General features: G+C 27.8%; 2 protein-coding genes across 2 annotated transcripts in view; both read right to left on the bottom strand.

The window, feature by feature from the left end:
• Positions 1 to 27,613, bottom strand: part of LOC113374069 (centaurin-gamma-1A-like) — a gene marked incomplete at its 3' end in the record, with an annotated part of 550,258 nt that overhangs the window by 194,041 nt on the left and 328,604 nt on the right.
• On the bottom strand, positions 2,100 to 5,808 carry LOC113373941 (angiotensin-converting enzyme-like). Its single transcript, XM_026614207.1, has 4 exons — positions 5,599 to 5,808; positions 5,189 to 5,444; positions 3,879 to 4,022; positions 2,100 to 2,368 (listed from the first exon to the last, which is right to left on the bottom strand). Exons 1-4 carry the CDS (start codon positions 5,806 to 5,808, stop codon positions 2,100 to 2,102), a joined length of 879 nt encoding a protein of 292 aa, XP_026469992.1.

The raw sequence follows: 27,613 nt of genomic DNA, 5'->3' as shown, positions 1-27,613 counted from the left end.
TACTAGTATTATCAACTTTTAAACCAGAGAGAACTGTTTTTACAAGATATTGAAGAACAACTTATCTCAAAATTAGAGTAGAAAATAAAGCAAAAATATATTACTAGTTCAGTGTATTTAAGAAAACTGAAAATGAATTCGTATTATGTATATTGTACTGAAATTTACGTTCTAATCTATTATTTTTTATTAAATAAATATTTTTGTTTAATTTACCTAACATCCGAGTCTTTTGCTAAATCCATGGCACTTGCATGACAAACAACTTTGCGCCCATCATTTGGTTTTTTCAACAGATTTCTCCCAGAAGGAATCCGGCACACCCGTCAAGTTTATTGACTTAAAGAAGTCATTTGCCAATTCAAACAATTTTCGTGGTGTATAGTTCTAGAATAATATTTGAGTTCATTATCATTAAATTTGATATGATTTGAATATTAATTAGTCAAATATTTATTGATGACAGAGTACCTACTTACTATAGGTGTTGTTAGTATATTTGAGAAACAACGTACAAATTATGTTATTGAAATAAAATGAGATATCTGGAGTAGAAGATGGGTAAAAAGATCCACCACCGTTATCTTAAAACCAAGTAAAGTTAGGAATTGTTCAACAACAATATTTGAAAGTAGAGGGAAAAAGATGTATAATCAGCCATCACGCCGCTATCAGGAGGTAAGCGGCAATGTTTAAAAATCCATAACAAAACTATTTTGTTCATTGTTGGTTATTTTGGTTGTGAGCACTGTTGTTTAGTTTACGAGATCTTAATAAAACTTGTTGGTAAGCGTTATTTACTTGTTTTATAATATTTTGTTAATTTTAAGTTAGATTTAACAGTTTAAAAAATAACTTCTATAAAAGCTTTTATTTGGGTGGGGTAAAGAGGACCAACTGAACCATTATCCTGGTAAAGGTGTAAACAATAAAAAATAGTTAATTAAGTTAACAAAAGCAATTCAACAAGAGATAATTTAAATACAGACTTATTTTAACTATGCTTATGATTATTTCTGACAAAATACTGGATCAATGCTGAATACAATGTCGTCCCTGTAAAAAATGTACCCTGTAAATAATGTAGCTATTATTTCGTTCAACCCCTTTAGAATTAAAGATAGGACATTGTATCTGTTTTCCCAATGGCTGTCCTTTTTATCCAGCCTATGGAATAAACAGGACTAGGTGGTAAAATTTTGAATACCAACAAAAAAAATATTTTCACAATGATGAATTTGCTGGGAGTTTTACTGAACATAGTCAGATTGTTGTTTATTTGATATGTGCAATTTGTTGTAATATAATTGGTTTGGTTTTCACTATATGATTGCTCAAAATCAAATAGGACCTTTGTGGCAAAATTTTGAATAACAGCAAAAAAACATTTCCACATGAATTTACTGGGAGTTTTACTGAACATAGTCAGATAGTTGTTTGTTTGATACGTGCAATTTGTTGTGATATAAATGGTTTGGTTTTCAGAATATTTTTGCTCAAAGTCAAATTGGACTTGTGTGAAAAAATTTTGAATAAGAGCAAAGAAAAAACATTTTTACAATAATGTATTTGCTGGGAGTTTTACTGAACATTGTCAGACTGTTGATTGTTTGATAGATATGTGCAATTTGTTTTGATATAATTGGTTTGGTTTTAACAATATAATTGCTCAAACACAAATTGGACCTTTGTGCCCCGCACTACTCAAATATTAAAACTAGCAAATTGTACATATTTTTAACAATCGTCAATAATTTAATTATTATCAGTATTTTTATCCGTATTAATGTATATTGTTTAGTGAAGCATGAAATCCATATCAGTTTTATTGTTTCTAATTTTCCCAAGTATTAGTATTTGTTTTGACAGAAAATCCGATTTTACAATTTTATGTATGGTATGTCAAATCATTCTGAATCATTTGAGACAATATTTAGAAAAAGTTATGCAATTTTACACCTTCCACCGCCGATTGCTCAAAAACGGCTACACTGATTTCCAAAATTTAAATACCATTCGATGTAATTTGATAAGGTATAGTTAGTAGAATATTTGTCCAAATTTTTTTTGGAATTTTACTTGTGCTAATAATTTCGGTGTTATATCTGCCCCATTTGCGTCCGGATACGGTTTAACAATATCTTCAATTTGAGACCATTTTGCGCCCAATTGTTGCCTAGCAAATGAGCCGGAATTGGGCCTCGTTCTGATACCACTTCTACAGAATAATGTCTTCTTAACTTATATCGAACATAAGCGTGAAGTTGGTTGTATAAAGGTTTCAATTCCCTTAATATACTGGAAAGCTCATCTTCGAAATCCTTAGTGTCGTATTCTGATAGCCACATTTCGGCAACGTCGGTGTAATCTAAATGTATGAAACAATAATAATATATATTATTATATATATTAAGTTTTTGGTTGTGAAAAAAGAGACTGAATCGGATCCATGCTATAAAAGTGCATGCTGCACGAATCCTCAACTAAAGTCACTAAAATTACTTTGTTGGAGAAGAATACTAGTTATCGAGAGTAAAATTTATAGGAAACTGAAAGTAGAGACAAAAATTTATAATGTGAAATGTATGTAAGTGAAACTATAAACAATTGTGAGATAAAGGGTTTGAAAATAATAAGTGTATTTCGTCGTTTACCTTTATATTGGCATTTTTATTGAGAGCGTAGCCTTTCATAATAATAGAGATCGTCTTCAAGAGATCTGTGTATATAATTAACTTCTAGTACATATTTTGAGCAAAGTATTCTTCTAGTACATTTTTGGAGCAAATTGTTTAGTTTCGGTAAAGAATAATGCTTCTATTCAGATTGGAGAAAAAATGGAGAAAAAGAGACAGAAGTGTAAAAGTATAAACAACTGCAGAAAAAGGTGTGAAAATAATATAGTCGACGCAAAAATAGTCTTTTTAAATTTGTATAATATTTGTAAAGATAACACAGCCTTACATTACATTAAGAAATGTACATATTCAAATATTTTAGCGGGGCTTGTTTTTAAGGATTTTTTGACCCCTCTCCCCCTTGGTGATACATGGTGATATTCAAAATTACCCCTCCTTCCCCACCAAACATCAGGTGTATTTTTGTTTACGTTTTGAATGTTTGAACTTTTTTAAAAAAAATTAATTAAAATATTAATACACGTGATAATTTACTATACTCGTGATACTATTACGTGATACTTCGTAGTATTTGTTAAACCTACCACCCCCCCTTCCCATAAAAAAACCCAAGTGATTAATAGACGCCCTCTTAAAACATTTTTACAAATGTGTGTTTATAATTAATTTTTATTAATTAATTTTAATTGATTTAATGCTAAACATTTTTATAAAAATAGCAGTTTTCGCTCTCCTTTTTTCATTGCAATAATTTAAATAAAAATTATTATTTATTGCCTTTATTAAAATCTTGTTTTCTTCGCAGTTTTTAAACTTCCTGAATTTTTAACAGTGTCCAAAAGCAAATATTGTCAATACAAATGACAATTGTATATTATCATCACTAAAATTGTTTTCGCTATTATTTTTGACCTTAATTTAGGCTTCAAGTGACTTGTCAAGTGAGTAAATTGAGTAGTTCCGTATTTCCTACACAATTTACATATTCAAATATCCCTGTAATTGTCAATATGTTCTTGAAAATAAAATCTACGTTTTTTAATATATTACACATAAATATTATTTAGCAATATAATTTCGTTATTATTTTTAGATATTCATAAACTTTGCATATATAACTACGCGACTTATCTATTGCAAGTAAAACTTTCGTTAATCTAAGGTCATGAATATGCAAAAGCAGAGCATTTTCTTTGTTTTATTATAAATAATTTCTTCGTTCTTTGAATATTCACTCACTATTAAGTCGAGCTGCTTCGTTTTTCAATTCAACATACTCTGAATATAATTTTCGAATTGGAGCTCCGGCCACGTTTCTCCATTGTTCCCAAACGTACTGTAATTCTTTTGCATTTCTACTTTTTGCAAAGATTTCGTTCACATCTGGAACAAGATTGAACTAGATATAATTCATAATCTTTTATTTTTTAATCAGGCATACTTGGTGTTTTATCGAGTTTGACAATTTAATTGCCATAATATTATTCGTGAAATATATAGAATTTTGTACAATAAGGAAAATTTTGCAAGCGAAAGTTTTTGGATAAACTGAAATATCATTATGTTAATGTTTCATACACTCTACAACTTATTAATTTTTTTTTTTCTTTTTTTGAAAATGATTTTTAGAGTTTGAGTTCTGAATATTTCGAAAAATTTAGAACACTTCAAAAGTTTTGAAATATTAATGATGAATGTGGCATGTTCTGTAAATAATTCAACAAACTAAATATTTTATACTAGATTCTAGTTGGATAAAAAATAATTCCTGATTTATAATATCATTACCAAAATTTCTCTAAACAATTTACGTAGGCAAAATTTTGTTAGAATATTGTTGTTTTTTAAGTAATCTTCAAAATGGAATAAATTACAAAAAATTACGATTCTAGTAGATTTATTCTCTTAATTATTGAATAAAAATTGTTGTTTTTATTCAATAATCTTTAAAAATGGTATTAATTAATTTACAATAATGGTATTATTGTTAATTAACAATTTACAATATTGTAGCCATTTGTAATTAAAATTTATTAATTTCAAATTATGTATATTTATACGTCTGATTATTGGATGTAAATTATTTTTATCTGAAAGATACCAAAATTTTCAAATTAATGGTTATAACTCTCGTATAACATTGAAATGATTGATCAGACAAGAAATTTAATTTTAATTTTTTTATGGCACTCCTAATTTTTTTTAATTACACAATACAATAAATATAAATGAAATAAAAAAATAACATAAATATAAATGAAATAGAGTACAAAATAAAGGATAGTATTTACATCGAAATGATATCCGTATTATGATGATTATGAAAGAAAAGAATGATAATAAAAAAACTAATTGTTAACTAAAGTAAAATACTAGGCAATTGCATAAATGTTTAACAAAAAAGTGTATAGTTCTTTCTATTTTAGTAACATTTTGATAATTTTTAATTGATTAATCATTTGCAAAATCAAATCTAATTACTTGTTTAAAAAAATATCAAATATCTATGAATTAAAAATAAAATTATCAGTCTTTTAAAATAGTTTTACCTGAATCCAATTCCAAATCGCACTTTTTTCTATTCTTATAATCGCATATCTTTGCAGTTGCATAATTTGTTTTCATTTCATTTTGAATATCTTGCAGTCGACGATATTTATGTTCATTTAAAATACTATCTCCTAATTTAAGATGAAGCTTGAACTGTCTTTTAAGATCTTCATCTTTAAATTGCCTCCAATTGAATTTTGAAGCTTCTGCAAGTTGGAGCTTTCTATATAAAGCATATTCTGCATTTACTTTTTTCTAGAATAAAAAGTTGTAGTACTAGATGTTATTAGAAGTAAAATTCGTTTGCAATTTGTGATTGGCAAAGAGTTTATTTTAGCAATTTAAATAGATGTTATGTTATATTATATTATATTTACAACATAAACAGATAAAAATATTTTTTACAAACCTTTTTCTCTGCATTTTCTTTCGTTATATTAGTGTTATAATCCCAATTGGCTAGTCCTATACGATTATACCAATCTATATTGGGCTGTTCTATTAACTCTAAAAAATTGGCAGCTTTTTCTTCTTCCTGATCGAAATCAGTTTTGGCGCCAAGTGTCAAGGTCGACAAAGATATTGCCAATATTAAAACTTTTAATGTCAATTCAATCATTATGAACTATATTTACTTCTTTTGTAGTCATTTAATCACTTTGCTCATATTTAACTATATAATCTAATACAAGATATATAAATTATTACAGCTCATATTATTAAATATAGATATTATTAGTACAATATGTTATTGATTATAGTATTTTGCTATGAAAGTATATAATATTGCTTCGTAGATACTAATAATAGGTTCCTTTTATCTATTTTAATTTACATGATAGGAAATACATAAACAAAGCAATTTGCAATTTCTGCCATTAGATATAGTCGATCAAAATCGTACTCATTTTAAAGAATATAAAATATAGAATATAAAGAATATAGAAGTTTATTTACATATATATATATATATATATATATATATATTATCATTAAATGACAAATATGAATAATTTTTCAAGAATTTCACTAATCCAATCACAATCACTGCATTGCTACAATTGCTTTACTAATATTTAATTTTTTATTAAAACAAAAACTTTTTTTGAAGTATTTTCATAAATTCAAATATATTTCAATTTATTTTTATGGAAATTGTGGAAAACGTACGTATAGTTGAACTGCACAAAATATACTGCAAAAGAACAAGACACTTGATAAAAACCTTTCGCATTCATTTTACTTTAGCGCGCGCATATAATTCATAACATTACTACAAATCGGTGTAAACGGAATAGTTTTACCTTATAAAATGTGTATTTCAAATCATTAAAAGATATTTCATAATTTTTCTACGATTTTTTCACTATATTTTCACATTTCGATATGGATGAAACCTCTTAAATTCGAATTTCTTTATTTTTTTATTTTTTGTTTTAATGAAGAATTCTGCATATTTCTGGATATCCATGGTAAGTTTTCTTATAATTAATTAAATAAAAAATGTTTACACGAAGAAATTAGTATATATTAATACCTTTATAATTATGTTTTCATACTTGATATGTGCCATAATTCATGCAATATTATACAATAATTGTTGAACATGTTTCATTATTTGAAAAAAAGATATACATATCATACTATAGAACAAATCAGAAAGGACAGAATACATTTTATATTTTATCATTCATTAAAACACCAAAATGAAACAAAAAGGACAGTAGGTATACTTTTTATAATATTTTAATCATTTACTAAAATATCAAAACAAAATGCAAAATAAAAAATTATATATAAATCCAGAAATGTTTGATAAAACATTAGTCGGTTTATGAAGGTTCAAAGTGTAGTTCAGATTTCTTTTAGAATAGCAATCAGAAACTATGAATTTTTTTCAATTCTTGTGATGATACTTTGTAACTACGATCTTCACCTTTTCAAATCGCAACTCAATGGTTTTATTGCTTGAACTAGACCTTTAATACTGCTGATTGACCCAGCAATGTAGGGCCACTTTTACTGCGAAACATATTTTCAACTATTAAGTAACTGCTTGATTTCTAGGTGGCCGGAGTTGGTTCGAACTTGAAAGCTTGGTTGTAAAGCCACGGCTCTTAGGACAGAGCCACGAAGAACCTCTGGATATGATATGATAATCATAATTCTTTGGCTACCATGTAAGTACTAATTACAAATTGATACGTTTGTTAACGCCAGAATTTTAAAAAACAAAATAAGTATTCAACAAATCCACTGTGCTCATATTTTTATATAAAATTATTTCATGACTAGTATTGAAGATGTTATTGAGATCACATACTTCAAGAACATAGTATTGAATTAGAACTCGCGACTCAATTATTGTCAAAAAATATTCTGTTGTGCATTTTGTTTTTTACTGATCGTTGGAGTATTAGATTATTTTTTGGCAGTAATAATAATAGCTTTTAATATTAAGCTGGATACCTGGATTAACTTTTTGAATGAAAAAATATAAATTCATCCTAGAAGTTGTTTCCACTCTTACATATGAGTATTGTTGAAAATTATTCACTAACGCCATCAGTAAGTACACGTCCAAAGTTCGTGCATTTCTTATACGAACCTTTCTAACCAATGAACGGTGGCGCTCTTATATGAGAGTGCGCATAGTTTTGGGTCGTCTGAATCAAGCTTATGACGAATATATTCGTCAATCACATATTTGTTTATCTTGAAAATTTCAAAATTTTTATCATTTTATTTTACTTATTTGTTAACATAAAAGCTTATATTACATATGTATAAAACTAAATAGTAGTAACTAAAGTTATGGCAAGGCTATGTTACGTAGCATTTTTCATATAAAATGGTACTAAAATTTTTCAAAATGCTATGTGGTTGCTTTGCTTTAGGCGTTTTGAATATAAAATAATCTAACCTAGAAAACGCACACACGTAAAAAGAATCATATAAAAAGTGCATCTTCCTGGTGTGTCATAATAATACGTGCGAAATGTAAGCACTTATGTGCAAAACGCCTGATCACTCAGCAAATACATAGAATTTTGACAGTTTTCATTACCATTTTACATGAAAAACGCAGCTTAATATAGACTTGTCATAACATTGGTCTATTTTAGGAACGGTTAATATCTTATTTAAGTGTGTATTAAATTTACTATTCCCATCTTCTTGCACATTTCTCAAGCTCGAACAAAAAGTCGGATTGCTGAAAGCTGAACATTGTTCAGGTAGACAACCGTACTTTATAAAAAAACGGATGTATTTGTATGTGTGCGGATACAAATTGTTGTCGACGATTTCAGGAATACGGATCAATCGATTTGAATAATTCAAAAACCATTCGCCTTAAGGCAAATTGCTAGAACTTCCCGTACCGAAAGGAAATGTTCGAGGATTATTAAATGTTTTCAAATAGATTATTAAAAATACTGTAACTAATAGTTTAATATTTATAAGAATTATATGAACTGAACTGCAAAGTCAAAATCATTTAATTAAAGTTCATCAGTGAGCCAGAATTAAAATTAAAATCTGAATTATTTTCGATATACAAAAAATATTTTTCGGGAAAAAAATAATTAAATTTTGAAATAAAAAAAATCCAAAAGCAATTGTGTCGTCAACACAAGCTTTTTGAATTATTCAAGTCGAATGCTTAGTTTTCTCAAAAATTGCCATTTTGTGCACGTTTAGCTCTTTATCTTCGAAATGGCTCGACCTGCATTCGCCAAAGCAAATCACTACTTCTCACAACCATTACAAATTCAATGTTTTTGGATCATATCTCCATAACGGCTAGAAATGCCCTTGCTAAACACTAGTCAGCACATGTTCCTATCAATAAAAAACGAATATTTTTTAAATCATTCAAATCGGTTGATCCGTGCGCCCGAAAACGTGCACCAAAAAATGCGGACATGCAAAACACACACACACATCCATTTTTTCTGAGGTATGCCAAAATGTTCAGAAACCTTCATAACGTCGAGAAATGCAAAAATTTTCGTTTTCGATTTTTGGCCCATTACTATAACTACCCTACGGGAAGTTAAAAATCAAACGTTTTAAAAATTTTGTTGGAAAAGATTCAAAATTTTCATAAAATTTTAAAGCTTCTAAAAATAACGCTCCAGGAAGTTTAAACAATTTTCCATATACCACTAGTAAAATAAATAAGATTGAAATTGAGTTGTTTATCTTTTCGCCTGAAGCAATACAAGTCCACAACTTGGCACAACTTTTGTTGACAATACATATTCGGCTTTATTGGTCAGACATTAGATCCACGTGCAAAAAAACTTATTGCAGAAAAAAAGTAAAGATAAAAATGTAACAAAAGCAAAAAAATACATACTTATTAACTTCCCGTGGGGTAAGTTATAGTAATCGCAAAAAATTTGAAAATGAAAATTTTTGCATCTCTTCACGTTTTGAAGGTTTCTGAACATTTTGTCATATCTTATAATTAGAAAAAATTGATGTATGTGTGTGTGTACATGGATACAATTTTTCGTCCACAATTTTGGGCGCAAAAATCAACCAATTAGAGTGATTAAACATTGAACATTCGATTACTATTGATGAGAAGACGTGCTGATTAGTTTTTGGTGGGGACAGGTCCATCAATTTCAAATATACAGGGCAAAAAGAGCCAAAAACGGTATTTCAATTTTTGAAAGAACGGTGTATCCGATTTCAATGATTCAAAAAACATGTTTATTGCATTGACGAAATGAAGCATTGATGAAATTTTTGCTAAGGCAGGTCTAGCGATTTTGGAGATACAGAGGAAAAAGTAAAAAAAACGATATTTGGCGGTCATAAATGATCATTAGATATAGGCACATTAAATTATCAGATATTTGATAAAATTTTCAAAAATGAGTACTACTTTTGTTGGGTTCTGTACTAAGATTGTTAATTTTTAAGGTTTACTTATACGGTTAAAACAAATTTCAAAATTTTCAAAAAAAATGTTTTTTCAAAAATATAGTTTTATACTTCAAATTTCGAATTTTAAATTCACAAACCAGTTTGAAAATGTAAATATTTCAAATGCGTTATTCTAATCGTAAAAAATATAACCTCAGATGGATTTATTCGGCACCTATTGCTAATGTAAACTTTTTCAAGTGTTTTGAGCGATAAGGTCGTTACTGTATTTTTTATGAACGATAAAATATATTGTTATGTACAATTACTCCTAGGCTTATTTAAATATTTTCATATCAGGACTACATCTATAAGCTAGACATATCCAACATCGAATCGGATCACCACTGGGTGACCTTTCAACCTTTTTCCTTTATTTAATAAACCATCGAAATTACTGAATGTTGTATTAGAACGACAGATTGTAATTCACAAATGTAAATAAAAAAATAAAAAATATAACTAGCTGTAAGTGGAATTCTGTCTTAAGGCAATTAGGGCATCGTGTCTTAAGGCAAATTGCTGGAACTTCCCGTACCAAAAATTATTATTTTTTAAAAACGATTAACATTTTTGAAAAAAACTTATTTCAAAAAAATAAAATTTTTGAGAAACTATAAATTGGACAAAAAATTACTTTTTATTAAAAAATATTAAAAAAAAAAAAATAAAAAAAAATTTTTTGTTTTCTTTATTTTGACATATTTTGGAAGATCTGAACTTTTTTTCAAAGCAAACGTACTGCTTTAACTGCATAGAAACAAAATATAAAGCGCGTAAGCGCCGCGTCGCTGTCTAACGGGTAAACATTGGTACGGAACCCATAGGAATGTAAACAAAATTTATACTTATTATTAAAATCTCTATAAAATATCTGATAATTTGATGTGCATATGTCTAATGATCATTTTTGACCACCAAATGGCATTCTTTTTTACTTTTTTTGTTAGATCTCCGAAACCTGCCCTTATGAAAATTTGATCAATTATTCATCTTGTCAATACAAGTAAAATGTTCTTTGAATTATTAAAATCGGACGCTCCGTTCTCTTACAAACTGAGGTACCGTTTTTGGCACTTTTTGCCTCGTATCTTTGGAACGGCTTGAGGCTTAGGCTCTTTATCAATACGAATCGAATGTTTTTTGAATTATTCAAATCGGTGGATCCGTGTTCCCAAAATCGTCGACGAAAATTTGTATCCAAACATACATACATACACACACGCATACACATATATCCATTTTTTCTAAGGTATGCCAAAATGTTCAGAAGGTTTTGAAACGTAAAAATCTATAAAAATTTTCATTTTCGATTTTTTGGCGATTACTATAACTTGCCCTACGGGAAGTTAAAAAATATAACAAAAGCAACAAAATATTAAATAACTATGTAATATATTTACTACCACCATCTTCTTGTACATCTCTCAAGCTCGGACAAAAAGTCTGATAAACCATTGTTCAGGTACAAAAGTGATCCAGCGGAGTACCCAACCTCATCTTAGCGGATAACCCAACCTTAATACATCAACAAGATTGTTTCCATCCACGCGCGTTTTGCGCAAGCGCGCTAGTAGTCGAATCTCTCGGCATTCGTCAGTCCTCTAATGGCCGCTCTCGCGTCTGGTTCATGTCAGTGCAATCCTCAACATTTTAGGTTATGGTAATAAACAACCTAGCAAAATAATAAATAAAATTGAGTTAACAGTTAAATTGTTATTCTATCATTATTACCAAAAATGTGTGTATTATTTTTTGCGACAATCGTGCAGTGATAATATAGTTACATACAGTGCTGTGTTGTGAATTTTGGTTATTTATTTGTTTACATCACAATGAGTTCCTCGAGACCGCATTTGCAGAGTTTTCTTAACAATTCGGTGGCGATCCGACAGGAGATCCAGAGATTCGAAAGTGTACATCCTTCTATTTATGCTATTTATGATTTAATTGAACTTATACCTGATGGAATTGTTGCCCAGCAGATAAGGGATCACGTCGTTTGCATTGAAGGTAAGTCAACACTTTCACTTGTAGAAAATGTGCTAAAGATTCATGATTATGAGCGTTGAGATGATTAGGATCTCTGTATTTATATCTTTGTTGTTTAGGTATAAAATGTACATATTATGTTCTATGAAATGTGTATCAAACTATTTTCTAATTATTCCTGAATATTTTGTTTTTCTCATTCCTCATCCCCAAGATATGAAACTATCTTACAACATGCATTGATAAATGTAATTCCAAACTTTTTTTTAATATCTGCGCCTATTCCTTAAAGAACATCAGCAAATTTTTGGTGTCCTTAACTGGACAGCTGTGAATAAAATAGAGAATAAAAAAAATAGTACTTAGATATGGGAATAATTTGAATATTTATGTCTGTTGTTTAGGTATAAAATGTACATATTATGTTCCATGAAATGTGCATAAATCTATTTTTTAGTTATTCTTGAATATCTTGTTTTTCTCATTCCTCCTCTCTTTTATATTAATTAAATAGAAGTTATTAAACTATCTTGCAACGTGCATTGATAAATGTAATTCCAAACTGTTTATTTTTTTAATATCTGCGCCTATTCCTTAAAGAACATTAGCAAGTTTTTGGTAGTAGATGATTCGCATCTTAGTATTGCCTTTTGTTTAGGTATAAAGTGTGCATTTTTTTCTATGAAATATCCATAAAACAAATTTTCATTATTCCTTGAAATCTTATTATACGTACGAGTATATCACATTTCTTTTCCCTATTATATTAATTTAAGCAGAATGTTGTGAAACTATCTTACAATATGCATTGATAAATGTAATTCCAAACTGTTTATTTTTTTAATATCTGCGTCTATTCCTTAAAGAACATCAACAAATTTTTATGGTACTTAACTCGACAGAAAATAGAGAATAAAAAAATAGTACTTACAATTAGATGATTCGCATCTTAGTATTTATGTCTGTTGTTCAGGTATAAATATTATGTTCTATGAAATTTGCATAAAACTATTTTCTAATTATTCCAGAAAATCTTGTTTATCTCATTCCTCAGCCCTTTTATATTAATTGAGCAGAAATTATGAAACTATCTTACCAAACTGTTTATTCTAATGTTACCAACAGTTATAGTAATCGCAAAAAAATCAAAAATGAAAATGTTTATATATCCTTAAGTTTCAGAGGTTTATGAACATTTTGGCATACCTACCTTAGAAAAAATGTATGGATGTGTGTGTGTATGTATGTGTGTGTGTGTGCAGATACAAATTTTCGTCGACGATTTCGGGAACACGGTTCAACCGATTTGAATATTCGAAAAACATTCGAAACATAATTTTTTAATTTTTAGTACGAGATGTTCTAGCAATTTGCCTTAAGGCACGATGCCATACAGCACTAGTTTTTAAATATCTGCGCCTATTCATTAAAGAACATCATCAAACTTTTGGTAATACTTAGATGATTCGCATCTTAGTACTTATGTCTATTGTTAAGAAAATGTGCATATTATCCCATGAAAAGTGACTATTGTATTAATTTAAGCATTATGTGTAATTCTCAAAGGTGATAATGTGGTCGAACTAAAAATATTGACACATGATTTTAGCACTCCAAATAATCCAAAGAATTTTTTTTTATAAATTAAATAAAATAATAATATCGCTATCGTATAAACTACGGGCAAGTCATTTTCAACTATATTTTTACCCCCTTAATTTTCGTGAAGTATTATAGGTACTTTTTAATTGTAAGTTGTTTTCAATTTAATTAATTTCATTTAAACATGGTAAAAAATAATTTAAAATAAATTTCCCGCGAACAAGATAGCATTACAGCTTAAAGTCTACATTAAGAAAAATTATTAACTTTTCTGAAAAATTATGACGAACTAATCATTAATATGTGCAACTTCAGTAATAGAAAATGATTACTGTGGTCGAGTTTTGGAGTTTAATTTTTTCTTTTAATATCTGCCCCTATTCCATAAGAAACATCACAAATTTTTGTCAGTACTTAAAAAGTCTAAATCGAATGATTAAAAAAAAGTTCCATATAAAAATACCGTGCAAAATTGTTGCACTTTTGTTAAAGTAAAATGCTCTTTATATTTTTTCAACATTTCAAGATTCAACAGCAATTTGTTTTTCTTATTGCAAAAGCATTTAGTATTTTTTTTATTTTGTCATAAATTACCAGTATAAAAAAACATTGAGTAATTAATTTGATAAATAACATAGAATTTTAAAAGGAAAACCCAGTGGTTTACCTTTTATTCATGCACTAAATTATATCTAAATTTAGTTTTGGTATTATATTCAGTAATTATTAACACTATAAAATATATAAATTTAGAATCAAAATAGAGATTACTTAGTACTCAAATTCATTCACAATAATCGCATTTCATTATTTGAATTGAACTTTAATTAGCTCGTCACAAATGATATAATTTTTCAGTCAAACATTGGCTTTATTGTAATGTAATGTTGTTGGCGGGAAATTTATTTTAAATTATTGACTATCATTTAAATGTTTAATTTAGATTTATCTCACTTTTGTTTTGTATTATACATTATATATATTTATTAAGCAGATATGTTATGAAACTATCCAAAAATAATATGGATTTATAAATTCAATATCAGTCTAAAAAACGTTCAAAATTATTGCTTTTATAATCATTCAAGTGAAATTCTCTTAATATAAATATTTCTTAATATAAATATTTTAGAGAATTTTAATTCGATTTATTAAAAATATTGTTTTTTTATTTTATTAATATACTTGATTAGTTAACAACATTTCGAGATGCTTATTTATGATTAGTTTGTCACGAATTGAATATTAATTTTTCTATAAAAATAAACTTTAACATGTAATGCTATATTGTTGGCGGGAAATTTGTTGTAAATTATTTTCCACCATTTTTAAATGACTTATATAGTTTATGCATAATACTCGATAAAATTGAAAATCAAAAAGAATAAGTTACATTCTGAATCTGCCACATTTATCAAAACATTTTTTAGTTAGAATACTTATACTTTTCCAAATAGCTTATGAAAATTGCATTTTCGATTGCGGTTTAATAAATCTTTGAAAATAAATTAGAATACTAATCTACTTTATTAGATTATTTTTCTTTTAGAGAAGTTATTTACTATAATAAAACATAAACAAATTTACTTTAAACATAATTTAAGGTAAATAATATATTAATAAATTAATGAAAAAATTATCTTCAATGGTTAAAGTTTGAATATTGTAGTAGATTGTTTATAAAACTATAAAGTAATGCGTTTGAAAAATCTCAAATCAATCTAATCTCAAAGATATTTTTTTTATTCATCTTGCAACGATGTTATATTTTAATGAAAACTAATTAGAATTTTGAGATAAAATAAATCTTAGAAGCGTTAAAAAAATTTAAAAGTTTCAATATTCTCAAAAAAAATTTTTTTGAAAGTTTCTAGAAAATTTTAAAGCTTTTTTAAAGAATTTAATGTTCGGTACGGAATACGGAAAGTTCCAGCAATTTGTCTTAAAGCACGATGCCACGCACCACTAGTTATTATTTTTTTCCATATCAATTTATAATTTTGATGGCAAATTTACATTTTTTCATCAACCTATACGCCGGCCTAGATGATGTGCGTACAACAAAATGTTCGATGTAGGATGTAGGTTAATATTATTCATGCAAAAGATTTATCTTCACGGTTTAACGATCACATTCGCGTGATATAAACTATAAAACTATAAACGTTTTTGCATTTTCTGTATAACTCAGAAATTTAATATCTTCTTTTCAATCTATCTTCTAACTCTTGTAAACTCAACTGACATACAGTTTTAGATATGTGATGCGATTTTTTTACTTTTATATAAGATATTATATGATGCAGCGGTTATAACTATTTACCCAGTACAGTGAAGTTAAAATTTTTAAACATTCTTCAATGTTTTTTAATTACAATATTTATTACAACTGTTAAATAATTAACATCTAGTAATAATGATAAGTAATGACATAGATTTAAATAAATATGAATGCAAAGAATAGAATTTACATTAAAATAATTTCCGTAGTATGATGATTTAATATAAAATAAAAGCAAATGATATTAAAATATAATATAAGTAAAATTTCTGAATAATAAAATAATACTTAAAAAACAATAAAATATAACAAAATAACAATATTAGAAATAATAAGATAATAATAATCATAATAATATTAATGTTAGCGTTTACAAATTTTATTTGTATATTTATGAAATCTTTGGGAATTTTTCGTTTTCAATAATTTTTTATGTGTGCTTTTGACAAAAAATTAATGATATGAATTTATAGATCAATATTGCAGTGAAACCTGATGACGAAACGTATCTAGTTCCAAAACATCGTAATTAAACATTTACAAAAAACATTGTTTTTTATTATTGGAAATAATATTGCGAAAAGAAATATTTAATATGTACTTATGGACATTTTCTTAGGAGTTTTTGGTTAAGATTTTATGGATAGTTATTATTAATTATTTTTTTAACTAGAAATCTTTAAATAATATTCACTTAGTTTTTCAAGTTTCATTCAACGCCTTTTTTAACTTCCCGAAGGAGAAGTTTGTTTTCATCACAAAATCTGATTCGCTAATTTTATGTTTTCTCGATGTTTCAAGCCATTCTGAATCGAATGAGACCAAATTTGAAAAAAGTATTTGTGTGTATGTGAACAGATTTTTTGCCGTAAATCGACGTTTTCTTGAAAACGCTGGACCGATTTCAAAAAGCCATTCGATGTATCCCGATGAAGACTATCGTTTGTCAGTATTGTGCGACGATCGGCCGAGACGTTTCTTTATAAATAGCAAAAAAGTAAAAAAAAATTCGTCCACCTTTTAGACCGCAATTCTGAATCGATGATAAAAATTCAAAAAGATATTGATTGGGGGTGCTGATTAGTTTTTGTAAAGATCGGCCGGGTCGTTTTCTTGTAAGTGTTAAAAAAAATTCTACGATTTTTATTATTAATTTTTTGACGGTAGATACCATAGTCTTCTAGATCATACTAAAATATTACGGCCCTACGACAACTGGTTCAGCTTTAAAAATTCGTCAAAGTTTGCAAAAATTAGTATCGTTTTTTTGTCGTTTGTCAAAATTAGACCTTTCATCGACATTTGCTCAAAAACGCCTGAACCGATTTCATAAATTTAAAAGCCATTTGATGTATCTCGTTGAGGACTATCGTTTGTCAGTTTTGTGCGACGATCTGCTAAGCCGTTTCTTTATAATTTGGAAAAAAGTGTTAAACTTTTAGTCCACATTTAAGCTCATACAACCGAATCGATTTTAAAAAATCAAAAAGTGTTCGAAAAATATTAGTTGGAAATAATGATACTGATTAGTTTTAGGTGAAAATCTACCGAGCCGTTTTTCTTGCAATCAACTGTTAAAAAAAAATTTAAGCCGATTTTTATGGAACTTTTTTGGACGATATATATCATGATCTTATAGAACCTACTGAAATATTACGGGCTTACGACAAGTAGTTTAATTTTAAAAATTCATCAAAGTTTGAGAAAATGAGTAGTTTTTTTTACATTTGTTAAAATTAAAATTAGACGATTTACTTGGTATAACGACAGAGTACTTGGACTTAATGAACATACTAAACAATTAAAGTCCTACAAAAAACTGGCTCAATTATAAAAAATATTGATTTTTGAACATTTGCTTTAAAAAAATAATCCGACCTGGTTGACGTGTTCGATTTTCAATAATGTGTAATAAATCCACTTCGATACTTTTAACTACTCATACATTAATTTATCTTTCATGGATTAAGTCGATTATTTACACAAATCGGGAAGTTCATGTAACTTGTCTCAAGGCAAAATACCAATACCAACTAGTTAAAATTGTAGTGTTCAAATTATAGGATTTTTGCTGGTACTTATATTTTTTAATAATTTGTACATTGTTTAAAACAAAATAAGCGATCAAGCGTTTTACACATAAAACTGTCTTTACTCAAATGTTATTATGGCACATCAGAAAGATGCAGTTCTGATAACCTTCCTTTTTGATGTTGTTTGTTCTTAGGTTAGGTTTGTTATCTAAAACTGACTACGCAGCAAATACATAGCATTTTGACAGTTTTTACTAACATATTATACAGAGAAAGCAGCGTAGCCATGACAACGCTATATTATGATCTATTTTACCGGAGAATTTGCCCCTCAGTATGCGTTTGGATGTATCTATACTTACAATTTTTTCAGCGTCTATTACATTATATAACTTTGAATTTTATCAACAACAACGCGCTTTTTAATGTTATTGTTTTGGTTTTATATCATAAAAGTGATGCTGTATTTGTTCTTTGTTGTGTTGTGAGTGAGTAGAAGAGATACTATACTACGTTCGTTCGGAACCTGTTTCTGTTTCGAGATCATAGGGTGACCACGCTCGAGCGTTCGCCGGCGCTCCGACGAACGAGAATTAAATGTTATGAAACAAATTACTTAAGTTTATGTAGGGTGTACAATGACCCAATTGTCAGTTTTGGGACTGTTATGGCACATTAATGAAAGCTAAATGCGATTTGGTTCAGTTTAAGTATGGCTTTTGCTCTGCTTGATACTTTGGTGTAGAGTAAAATTATGCTTAACGAGAACTTTGCTAAACAAGAAATACATAATTATAAAAAATATGACGCTTCAAGGGCCAATTTTCGGATATAATAGCTTTGTTATGTTATATCACACTCCTTCCTCATTTATAGATGTAATCAGTTTATGCACCTAAAACACTTGTTTTTTTTTTGTATAACGAAGGAAATGCTTTTAAGCATCCCAGACTGGTGTTTTGTCTGGGTATGTCGGACTCAATACGGCCCTGGTATAATACCGACTAAAACCTCCACTTTGCCCTTGCCTCTGGTCCCCGTCGTTAGGCATCACTTTGTGGGGGGAGGATCTAGAATATTATAATTTTTAACTTGTTTTCATACTCATCTTTTAAAACACCTGTGTAAAAGTTGAACAAATATTATATTTTACCATATGTGCCATTTGGAGATTAGGTTTTAGCAATTGAGATTGTGAAAAGCGCTTGAATAAACATCATCATAGATGTAGCTTTTTGGCAGTTTCGTCACTACATTCTCATACGATTACTCGGTCATAGGTGACCAGTTTCAAAACATAACTATTTTATCTAAGAATTTTTATCCATAAAACATCATATTTTTTGTAAATTTGTACTATTTATTTAGAAACATTTTAATTTCTCTATGAATTTTAGTTATATTCCGGCACAGTAAAATGTCCTATTTAGATAAAAATTTGCAACACCTTTTCCAAAGAAACAAATAAATAGCAAAATAAAAATTGATAGTTTTTTAGTTTTTTTTGACCAATTTACTGAATCTGATTGCCGTTTTGTTTATTACTGAAGGTTCTCGCTCTGGGTAATATTTTGCTGACAATATTTTTACTTAAAAAGTTGTAGAAATTCTAAAAAGTGGCATAATTTGGTTTTAGTCGCAAAGTAAATTCCTATTTTTAGATACAAATTTTTGAACCCCTTTAGGACAGAAATAAAAATGATAATAATTACTAGCCAATAAATGAAATGCGAAATAAAAATAATACACATTACATATACATTTGTTTAATAGTACAGAGAAAATTGGTAGACGTTTTTGCATGTTTATTTATTAGAAATTAAATAAAATTACTTTAGTTCAAATTGTGCGAAATTGTGCGAATTTGATCAACTACTCGTATGATTAAAAAATAAAAGTTTTCAAAACTTTAATTCAAACATATGAATAATTAATATAATAAAAACTTGGCTAAAATATTGAATTTTCTGGGAATATTCATTTTTTTAAGTTTGTATTTAATAATACTGTAGAGACAAATGAATTTAATTACTGATATATAATATGGTGGAATTTATCCAAATGCCGATATGTGTCTATAGCTGAAAATAAATTACATGAAACCTATCTAATCGAGATTTAATTTAATAAATATTTAAAAATATATTTGTCTACCAAATGCTTTTACCACAAAGCCATGTAGAAGCCAATAGCTGAAATCTGATATGAAAAGTATCGAAGTATTGAAATATCTCTAACATTAACAGTATTAAAAAATATCCAAAAAAGTTTAATTATTAACTTTTATAATTGCCATTTGTTTTCAATTTTTATTTAATTTCGAATTCTTACATCCGTACCGGGTGTTTAAAAGCAACTTGAGATTGGTAAAATATTGCTAAGTAGTCGATTATTAATTATTCTAAAATGAAATCTTATGTGCCAGCATATGTTTCAGCATCATATAATTCTTTTTTAATATTTGTCTACTCCTTTCAGATTTTGCATTATATATCTTTTAAATTTTCACACCACAATTGAAGATTCAATAACGCCCTGTAAAAATATCATATGATAATTCAAGAGTATATTCTCTTAAATAATTTTCAAAAAATATCACACATGTTTATCTATAATTAGTAACCTTGAAGGAAAGTATAAGAATATTTCTTGTAGCTCAACTTGCATGTAGATTAGACAATAAACTCTTCAAATTGAATTGAATATATTTAAATCCAAATATCTTGCATCTAAATTCACTGTCAATAAGTGAAATTAGTTATATTTAAATTTACCTTGTATTCATTTCTCCCCTGAATTTTGATACGTCTTACTAAGTTTATATTATACCATTAACGTATCACTTTTAGTTTAATTGTTATAAATTATGTAACACAAAAATGTACTTTTAAAATGTCACTCATACAAAAAAGATGTCTAAACCTAAGACGTCGGATCATAATTTCAATACGATTTTCAAGTATACCGAGTTGCCGTAGAGCATTATATTGTTAGAAAGTATTATAGATTATTTAATTTTGAACAAATTCGCCGAATATACCCTTGACTTATCACGTTTAATTGTTATAAATTATGCAACACAAAAATGTACTTCTAAAATGTCATTCATATAAAAAAGATGTAGAAACCTAAGGGATGTCGGGTCATAACTTCAATTTGATTTTAAAGTACACCAATACATCAATTAGGTACCTGGAAGGTCTGTTATAATATTTCGCGTATGATAAAACATAAACATTTTATATCCAACATCAAAGTTACCTTCCTCTGATAATAAATAGATCTTTCAATCCAATTTTCACTGAAAATAAAACTAAAATGAGACGAATAAAATTTCAATCTTGTCTCCTGTCATTTCGAAACCGCTAGAGGCTTCGGCAAGCAAAAAATGCTTGTACAGCCACGGGCTCTTTTCATGGAATTCTACTTCATACGTTGTTAAAAAAAAACCTCGTAAAAGATTTCGCCTACACCCTGCAGTTGTAAAACGTGTCTCGTCTAGGGGGGATAACTATATTTTCGATATTCGAAAAGATAAATGATGTTTTGGACCGAAACTTTTATAAATTGTTCTCAATGATGCAAATATTATCCAATATTTTGGAAAGAAATAAAATTATTTGAACTCGTAATAAATTATTCTTACGTTGAATGTAAGTCGAAATGGTTAAAGACAGACGCATAGAAACAGAATTTTGATAAGTAAAATGTATACAAAAGTGATTTGTAATTTTGGGAAAACAGTAAAGAAAACTGCGTTGGGATCTCCAGTAATAATAAAAATTTACTTCATGTTCTTTTCTCAAAAAAAAAATCATGAAATCAGTGCAATAAAGAAAATCGTTTATGTATGTATATACTAGAATCTAGTAACTAGATAAAGTAAAAAAATTGTTTGCTAAGACGACATTCTTAAAAATAGACGGCGAGAAACAAAATTCGGTAAAATCGATAACCTGAAATTTAAAAGAAAAATGGTTGCTAGAACCGAGAGTTATTATATGGACCTAAAAGTGCATTATTTTCCCATTAATTGTTTTCCCTTAAATACTTTTCTTAACCTTTCCTTATTAATACTTTATTTTATTCTAATTATAATTATACTTACAAACATTATGTTTTCAAATATATTATAAGTTTTTATTATGCAAGAGTATCCCAGATCTTGGCGTCAAGCCGAAACAGGGTGATACTGTTGACCATAACTGTCCTGAAAAAAAAAAATAGATAAAAGAATTATCTCACATTGTTTGTGTAAGTTACGAGTTTTTAAGTACAACTCAGAGCTTTGGTAAAATTGTGGTTATTAAGCTCAATTTTTATTAATTTTGTTTAAATTATGGCCCAAAATTATAGCCATTTTTCGGTCATTGTAGTAAATTTTTATTTTATTAATTTCGATCATTTAACCTCTAGAACCGTAACTGTGAAAACATTTCTAGGACCACAGTTAAAAAAATAACACAATTTCAAGAATTAAGTTTTTAAGAATTAAGACTTTTTGTTGAACTGGGTACTTAAAATTTTCCTAATTAGTTGACTTTTAGAGGCCTTTTTTAAAAAAAAATGTACTAAAAAATGTTGGCAAGTTTTATCGAAAGTTAGCGCGTTTAATCAGGATTGTAAAATGGTAAAATACTTTACAATTTTTTAATTAAAAAAATCGAATAAAAATAAAACTTAAGTCTTAATTCTCGCAAAAATGCATTAATTATTGATTTAAATAATAATAGCATTAATTAAATCTACATTAAATTTGATGTTATTATATATTATAATAGTAACATATTTCCATTAAATAAATAATTTTACAAATTATTTTTTTAAATATTTATACCAAAAACGATTTGTTATTTTATATCATCAACATAACTTTTTTTATTATTCGAGTGATATTCAAGTTGTCTTTACTATGTTTAATCATTTTTATGCTTTTCAACCTCGAATTAAAAATTTTCAGAAAATCAAATTCTTTGAGAATATAAAAAATATGAATTTTTCAACGAAACTAATCTTCGACTAATATAACTTATAGATTATTTTTACTGGTAAAATTTAATTTATTTTTAACTTTTTAATATTCATTTAACAGCAACCGAAAATAATACAAATTTCATGAGCTGTTTGGCAGATCATAAGAAACACATAGTATTTACTCATTTATAACATATTTACACATTTGAATTGACATATATTACATTGCTTATGATGATTTAATAATAAAATCAACTTTATTTTACCATATACCTGCCAGCATTCTCTGCTTAATGTAATAATATACACAGATCGCAGAATAAAATGGAATAAAAAAATTAATAATGACAAAATGTCTAAAATGACATATTTATAAATTGATTGAATTGATTAAATTGATACAACTTAAATTGAATCTGTTGTCCAATTATTTTTTGAAACGCCTTACTACTGGAAAAACTCTAATTAACTCGCAACGGTTAACCAATACTTAACCCTTCGTCGGGCGCAGCCGATCTGACAGATACAGCGCCAATAATTTTTCATGCTGCGCCTTGGCTGAATGTTATAGAAACCTCCACTCTTCAATAGCCTCCTAATTTTATATGTTTTATTTATGCGTCTTTATCATTTTGTATTTGACCTTCACATATAGTGGCAATCGGTATTTTGATCCTAGAGATACACTGCGCCCGAACGTGCAACATTTTGAAACGTACGAATATTGCAATTTTTTGTGAATGTAAGTATTCTATTTCTGTATTTTTTTACATATTTTTGAATATATATCTCAATACTTTTCATTTAATTGCTATTTTTTGAAAGTATCTACGAGATTCACTGCGCCCGAATGTGTTACTAACTTGAGTCCATACATTTTATAAGCTAGTAAATATGGCGAGTGGTAAAAAAATATATAATTTAGAAAAGCCAGCTCATGCTGAATGATTATGCTGATGAAAATAATCTTCTTGACGATTTAGGTGATGAAAGTGAAAGTGACGAAGACCATCTAGAGAGTCGCGAAGTCGATTCTGAGACAGAACAAGAGGACGAACAGGATGAGAGTGAGTAAGAAATAAATTTGAACAATAATGCTAAATATTTTATGAGTAGAGATAAATCTACAAAATGGTGTAGCAAACCTCCCTCTATAGGACTCGAACAAAATCCCAGAACTTATTAAGACATTTACCAGGTGTTATAGGAAACGCAAAAAATGCAATATAGAATATTGGAGTCATGGGAATGGTAAGGAAGATCCCCAGAAGAAATTTTTGATACGATTATCGCATGAACTTGTGCTTGGACAACTAACAAGAAGAAGTGAAATCACGAGTGGGTTCCGTTCACTTTGCAGGCAGGACTCAAAAGATTAGACCACATTCACACAGAAAATGGCTCACAAAAACAGAAGAGCCACCAAAAAAACGGCGATGTGAACCATGTACCTTAGAAGCAATATTAGACAGCTTTCAAGATTTTGTTGGCTAAATGTCGAAAAGCACTGTGTTTCCAAATGCGATCTTTCTATGCAGTGTTTGTTCAAATGCTTCAATAAATGATAATATTTAACTATACACATAAACTATCATTATTATATTACTTATTTTTTATAAAGTGCAAATGAAAAAAATTTAGAGGCTGTGTATTTCAATAAAGAAAAGTGAGTGTAAATAATTTGTGCATAATATACACAGGTTTATATTTTTCTACATTTTTTAATAAAATATTATTGAATTCTTTTTTTTTTCATTTATTCAAAAGTATACATTCTGAAATATAATTAACAAAAATTACATGTTTTAATAAGGAGCCTCCTGAGATATACTTAAAAACCGTTGCTGTCGGATACACTGCGCCCGAACGTGTGCGTAACGGGACTGCGCCCGACGGAGGGTTATTAACGGTTTTTTCAATAGTTTCATTGAACGGAATAACGGTTTACCAATAGTTTTCATAGATCGATTTATCGATCTGGTCGAATATCAATATTATTCTCATCCCTAGCTTTTTGTATACTTACGCTGACAGTCAATATCTTTGTTGGGTCCAGGCTGGCAAGCGGTGCATAAGGATCACTCTCGGTCGGGCCGAGGAAAGCTAGTTCCGCAAATACGTTTCTTTATTATATTACATAGCATTAAAGGCGGACCATTAGCGCGCTAAGAAGCGATTTCATACCCAGTTTAAATTTAATAATTCTATAATTAGTTCGACTTCGGTTGCCGCGAAACGGTAGTCGGTTGGAGAAATATTCTGGAGATTATTATTTCATTGGACGTATTTATGTTACTGAAAAAACTAAGGGAGCGATTCTGCCGTAAAATAGACCAATGTTATGGAAGGCTATGTTACGTAGTTTTTTTTTTTCATATAAAATAGAACTAAAAACCGCCAAAATGCTCTGTATTTGCTGTGCGATCAGGCGTATTAGGGATCGTTCAAGTATTACGTAAGTAGATTTATTACAAAATTTACCCCACCTCATCCCCCTTGTCAGCAAAACTAAGCAAAGCTCTTACCCCCTACCCCCATGCTTACGTAAACATTTTGCATTAATGTAAAAAATAAAAATACTACCTATAACGTAACGATTTTACACGTAAAATCTAACTTCTTGCATGTATTGTTATGACACATCAGAAAGATGCACTTATGATAAAATTATCTTCTTGGAGTTTGTGCGTTTTCTAGGATAGATTTTTTATCTAAAAACGTGACTGCATAGTTACACATCGCATTTTGACAGTTTTTAGTACCATTTTATATGCAAAACGTTACGTAACATACATTGTTACAACATGGTCTATTTTAAAGCAGAATCGGCCCATAAAGCAAAGGCTGGCTTGATATTTTTTAAATTAATTAACTTAAATACTTTTTGCCTAGAACATTTATTACACATTCATTGTATAATTGATTACATTGTTGTAATTTAAAATATGAAAAAAATAATTTTTATTTAGGCGTTCATAAATCTTTCATATATTGTTTCTAGTTTGGGTTTGTTGATTTTGCTGTATTATAATAAATCATCCTTTGCTTCTAATTTTTTTATTCTTAAATTTTCTTTACTTTTAATAATTATATCATAATCATTATTAATATATTATGCAAACATCTTGGGCTTATTAATGAAATATGAATATTTATGAATGTCTTTTCAACAAGATTATAAATTAAAAATTCTTTGTAATGCAAAAATTTGTGTTTTTGGTATTCTCTGATATCAACACTTTTGCTACGAGCGTCGTCCATAGACGACGCCCGTTTGCTACTATGTGTACAATGCCGCCTATAGACGACATTCATTGTGACAATTTTGCTTAAATATTATATATGCTTAAATATTAAATTATTGAGAATTCTAATTTGTTCTTGTGGTTTTTAGAAGTATAATTTTTAATTTTAAATGCATTTTTTTTCATAATAATTAAAAGTCTGAAAATATTTCGTCTAAAATAAGTACTTGTATGTGTAAAATTATATTAGTATGAATTCGTTTATTCACATTACATTTTGCTATATTACTTTTTTTCTTAATTAGATTTATTACAACTGTTAAATTACTTAACATCTAGCAATAATAATAAATAATAACATAAATTTAGATAATAAGAGTACACAGGATAGAATTTACATTAAAATTATATCCGTAGTATGATGATTTAATATAAAATAAAAAGCAAATGATAATAAAAATAAAATTAATAATTAAAATAAATGAAATTTCTGAATAATAATACTAGAAACTAGAAAAACAATAAAGGGAATTAAAACAATAAGTGACAGATAATAAGAAATATAACAAAATAACAATATTAGAAATAATATATATAATAATAATAATAATAATAAAATAATAATAATATAATCTTAAATTAGATGGAGTTTTATGAAAAAAAAAAATGAAATATTTTCTATACAATTATGAAGAAAAGTTTGATAAAAAATTTATTTAACTTAATTTATCACTTAACGTTTATACTAATCTTGATTTTTTTTATTATTTACTTTGTGAAGAATAAAATTTCTACTGCACTGCAATATGTAAAATTCAGCCTTGACCATGGGAGGGATGTTTCCATATCTCTGCATATTTTATACCTGCTTAGATTTCGGTTTTGCCGAAGAACAACCATATGACATGCTTTTTCGTGTTCCGTGAGAAACTAATAAAAGAACCAGTTTTAGTTTAAATTATATTAAAAATAATTGGAAAGAATTGTTTGTTCATAACTCAGGAACTCCTCTCGAGTATGTAATTTTATGAGCAAATATTATTAAATTTGATTCAAACTATCGTGAGATATTTAAATTTTTTTATTATGTTTTCTGAATGATAATTTAATGGGCAACATGAAATATCGTAAGGCAATAAAGGTGTCGGATTATTATATCTGACTACCAAAGTGTTTATAATGGTATTGTATGAATTATAAAACAAACTAGTTTCTTCTTAATTATGAGAACAATTTGCATAGACGCTTTTTTAATTTTTATTGATGTAGAATTATATGTGGAAATAAAATTTTAAATATGGTACTATTTATTAAATATTACTCTCTTATATAAAATACTAAATATAAATGAAATCA

This window comes from Ctenocephalides felis, unplaced genomic scaffold (genome assembly GCF_003426905.1).
Source record: "Ctenocephalides felis isolate EL2017-DRISC unplaced genomic scaffold, ASM342690v1 CF-g0.4_SCAFFOLD_01604, whole genome shotgun sequence".
NCBI lineage: Eukaryota > Metazoa > Arthropoda > Insecta > Siphonaptera > Pulicidae > Ctenocephalides > Ctenocephalides felis.
This window is presented reverse-complemented; position numbering and strand designations above follow the sequence as displayed.

Coding starts and splice junctions, on each gene's coding strand:
- LOC113373941 (XM_026614207.1), bottom strand. CDS start 5,808: ATGATTGAATTGACATTAAAAGTTTTAATATTGGCAATATCTTTGTCG. Junction 4,023..5,188: donor CGATTTGGAATTGGATTCAG/GTAAAACTATTT, acceptor ATCTTGTTCCAG/ATGTGAACGAAATCTTTGCA. Junction 2,369..3,878: donor CGAAGCAGCTCGACTTAATA/GTGAGTGAATAT, acceptor TCATACATTTAG/ATTACACCGACGTTGCCGAA.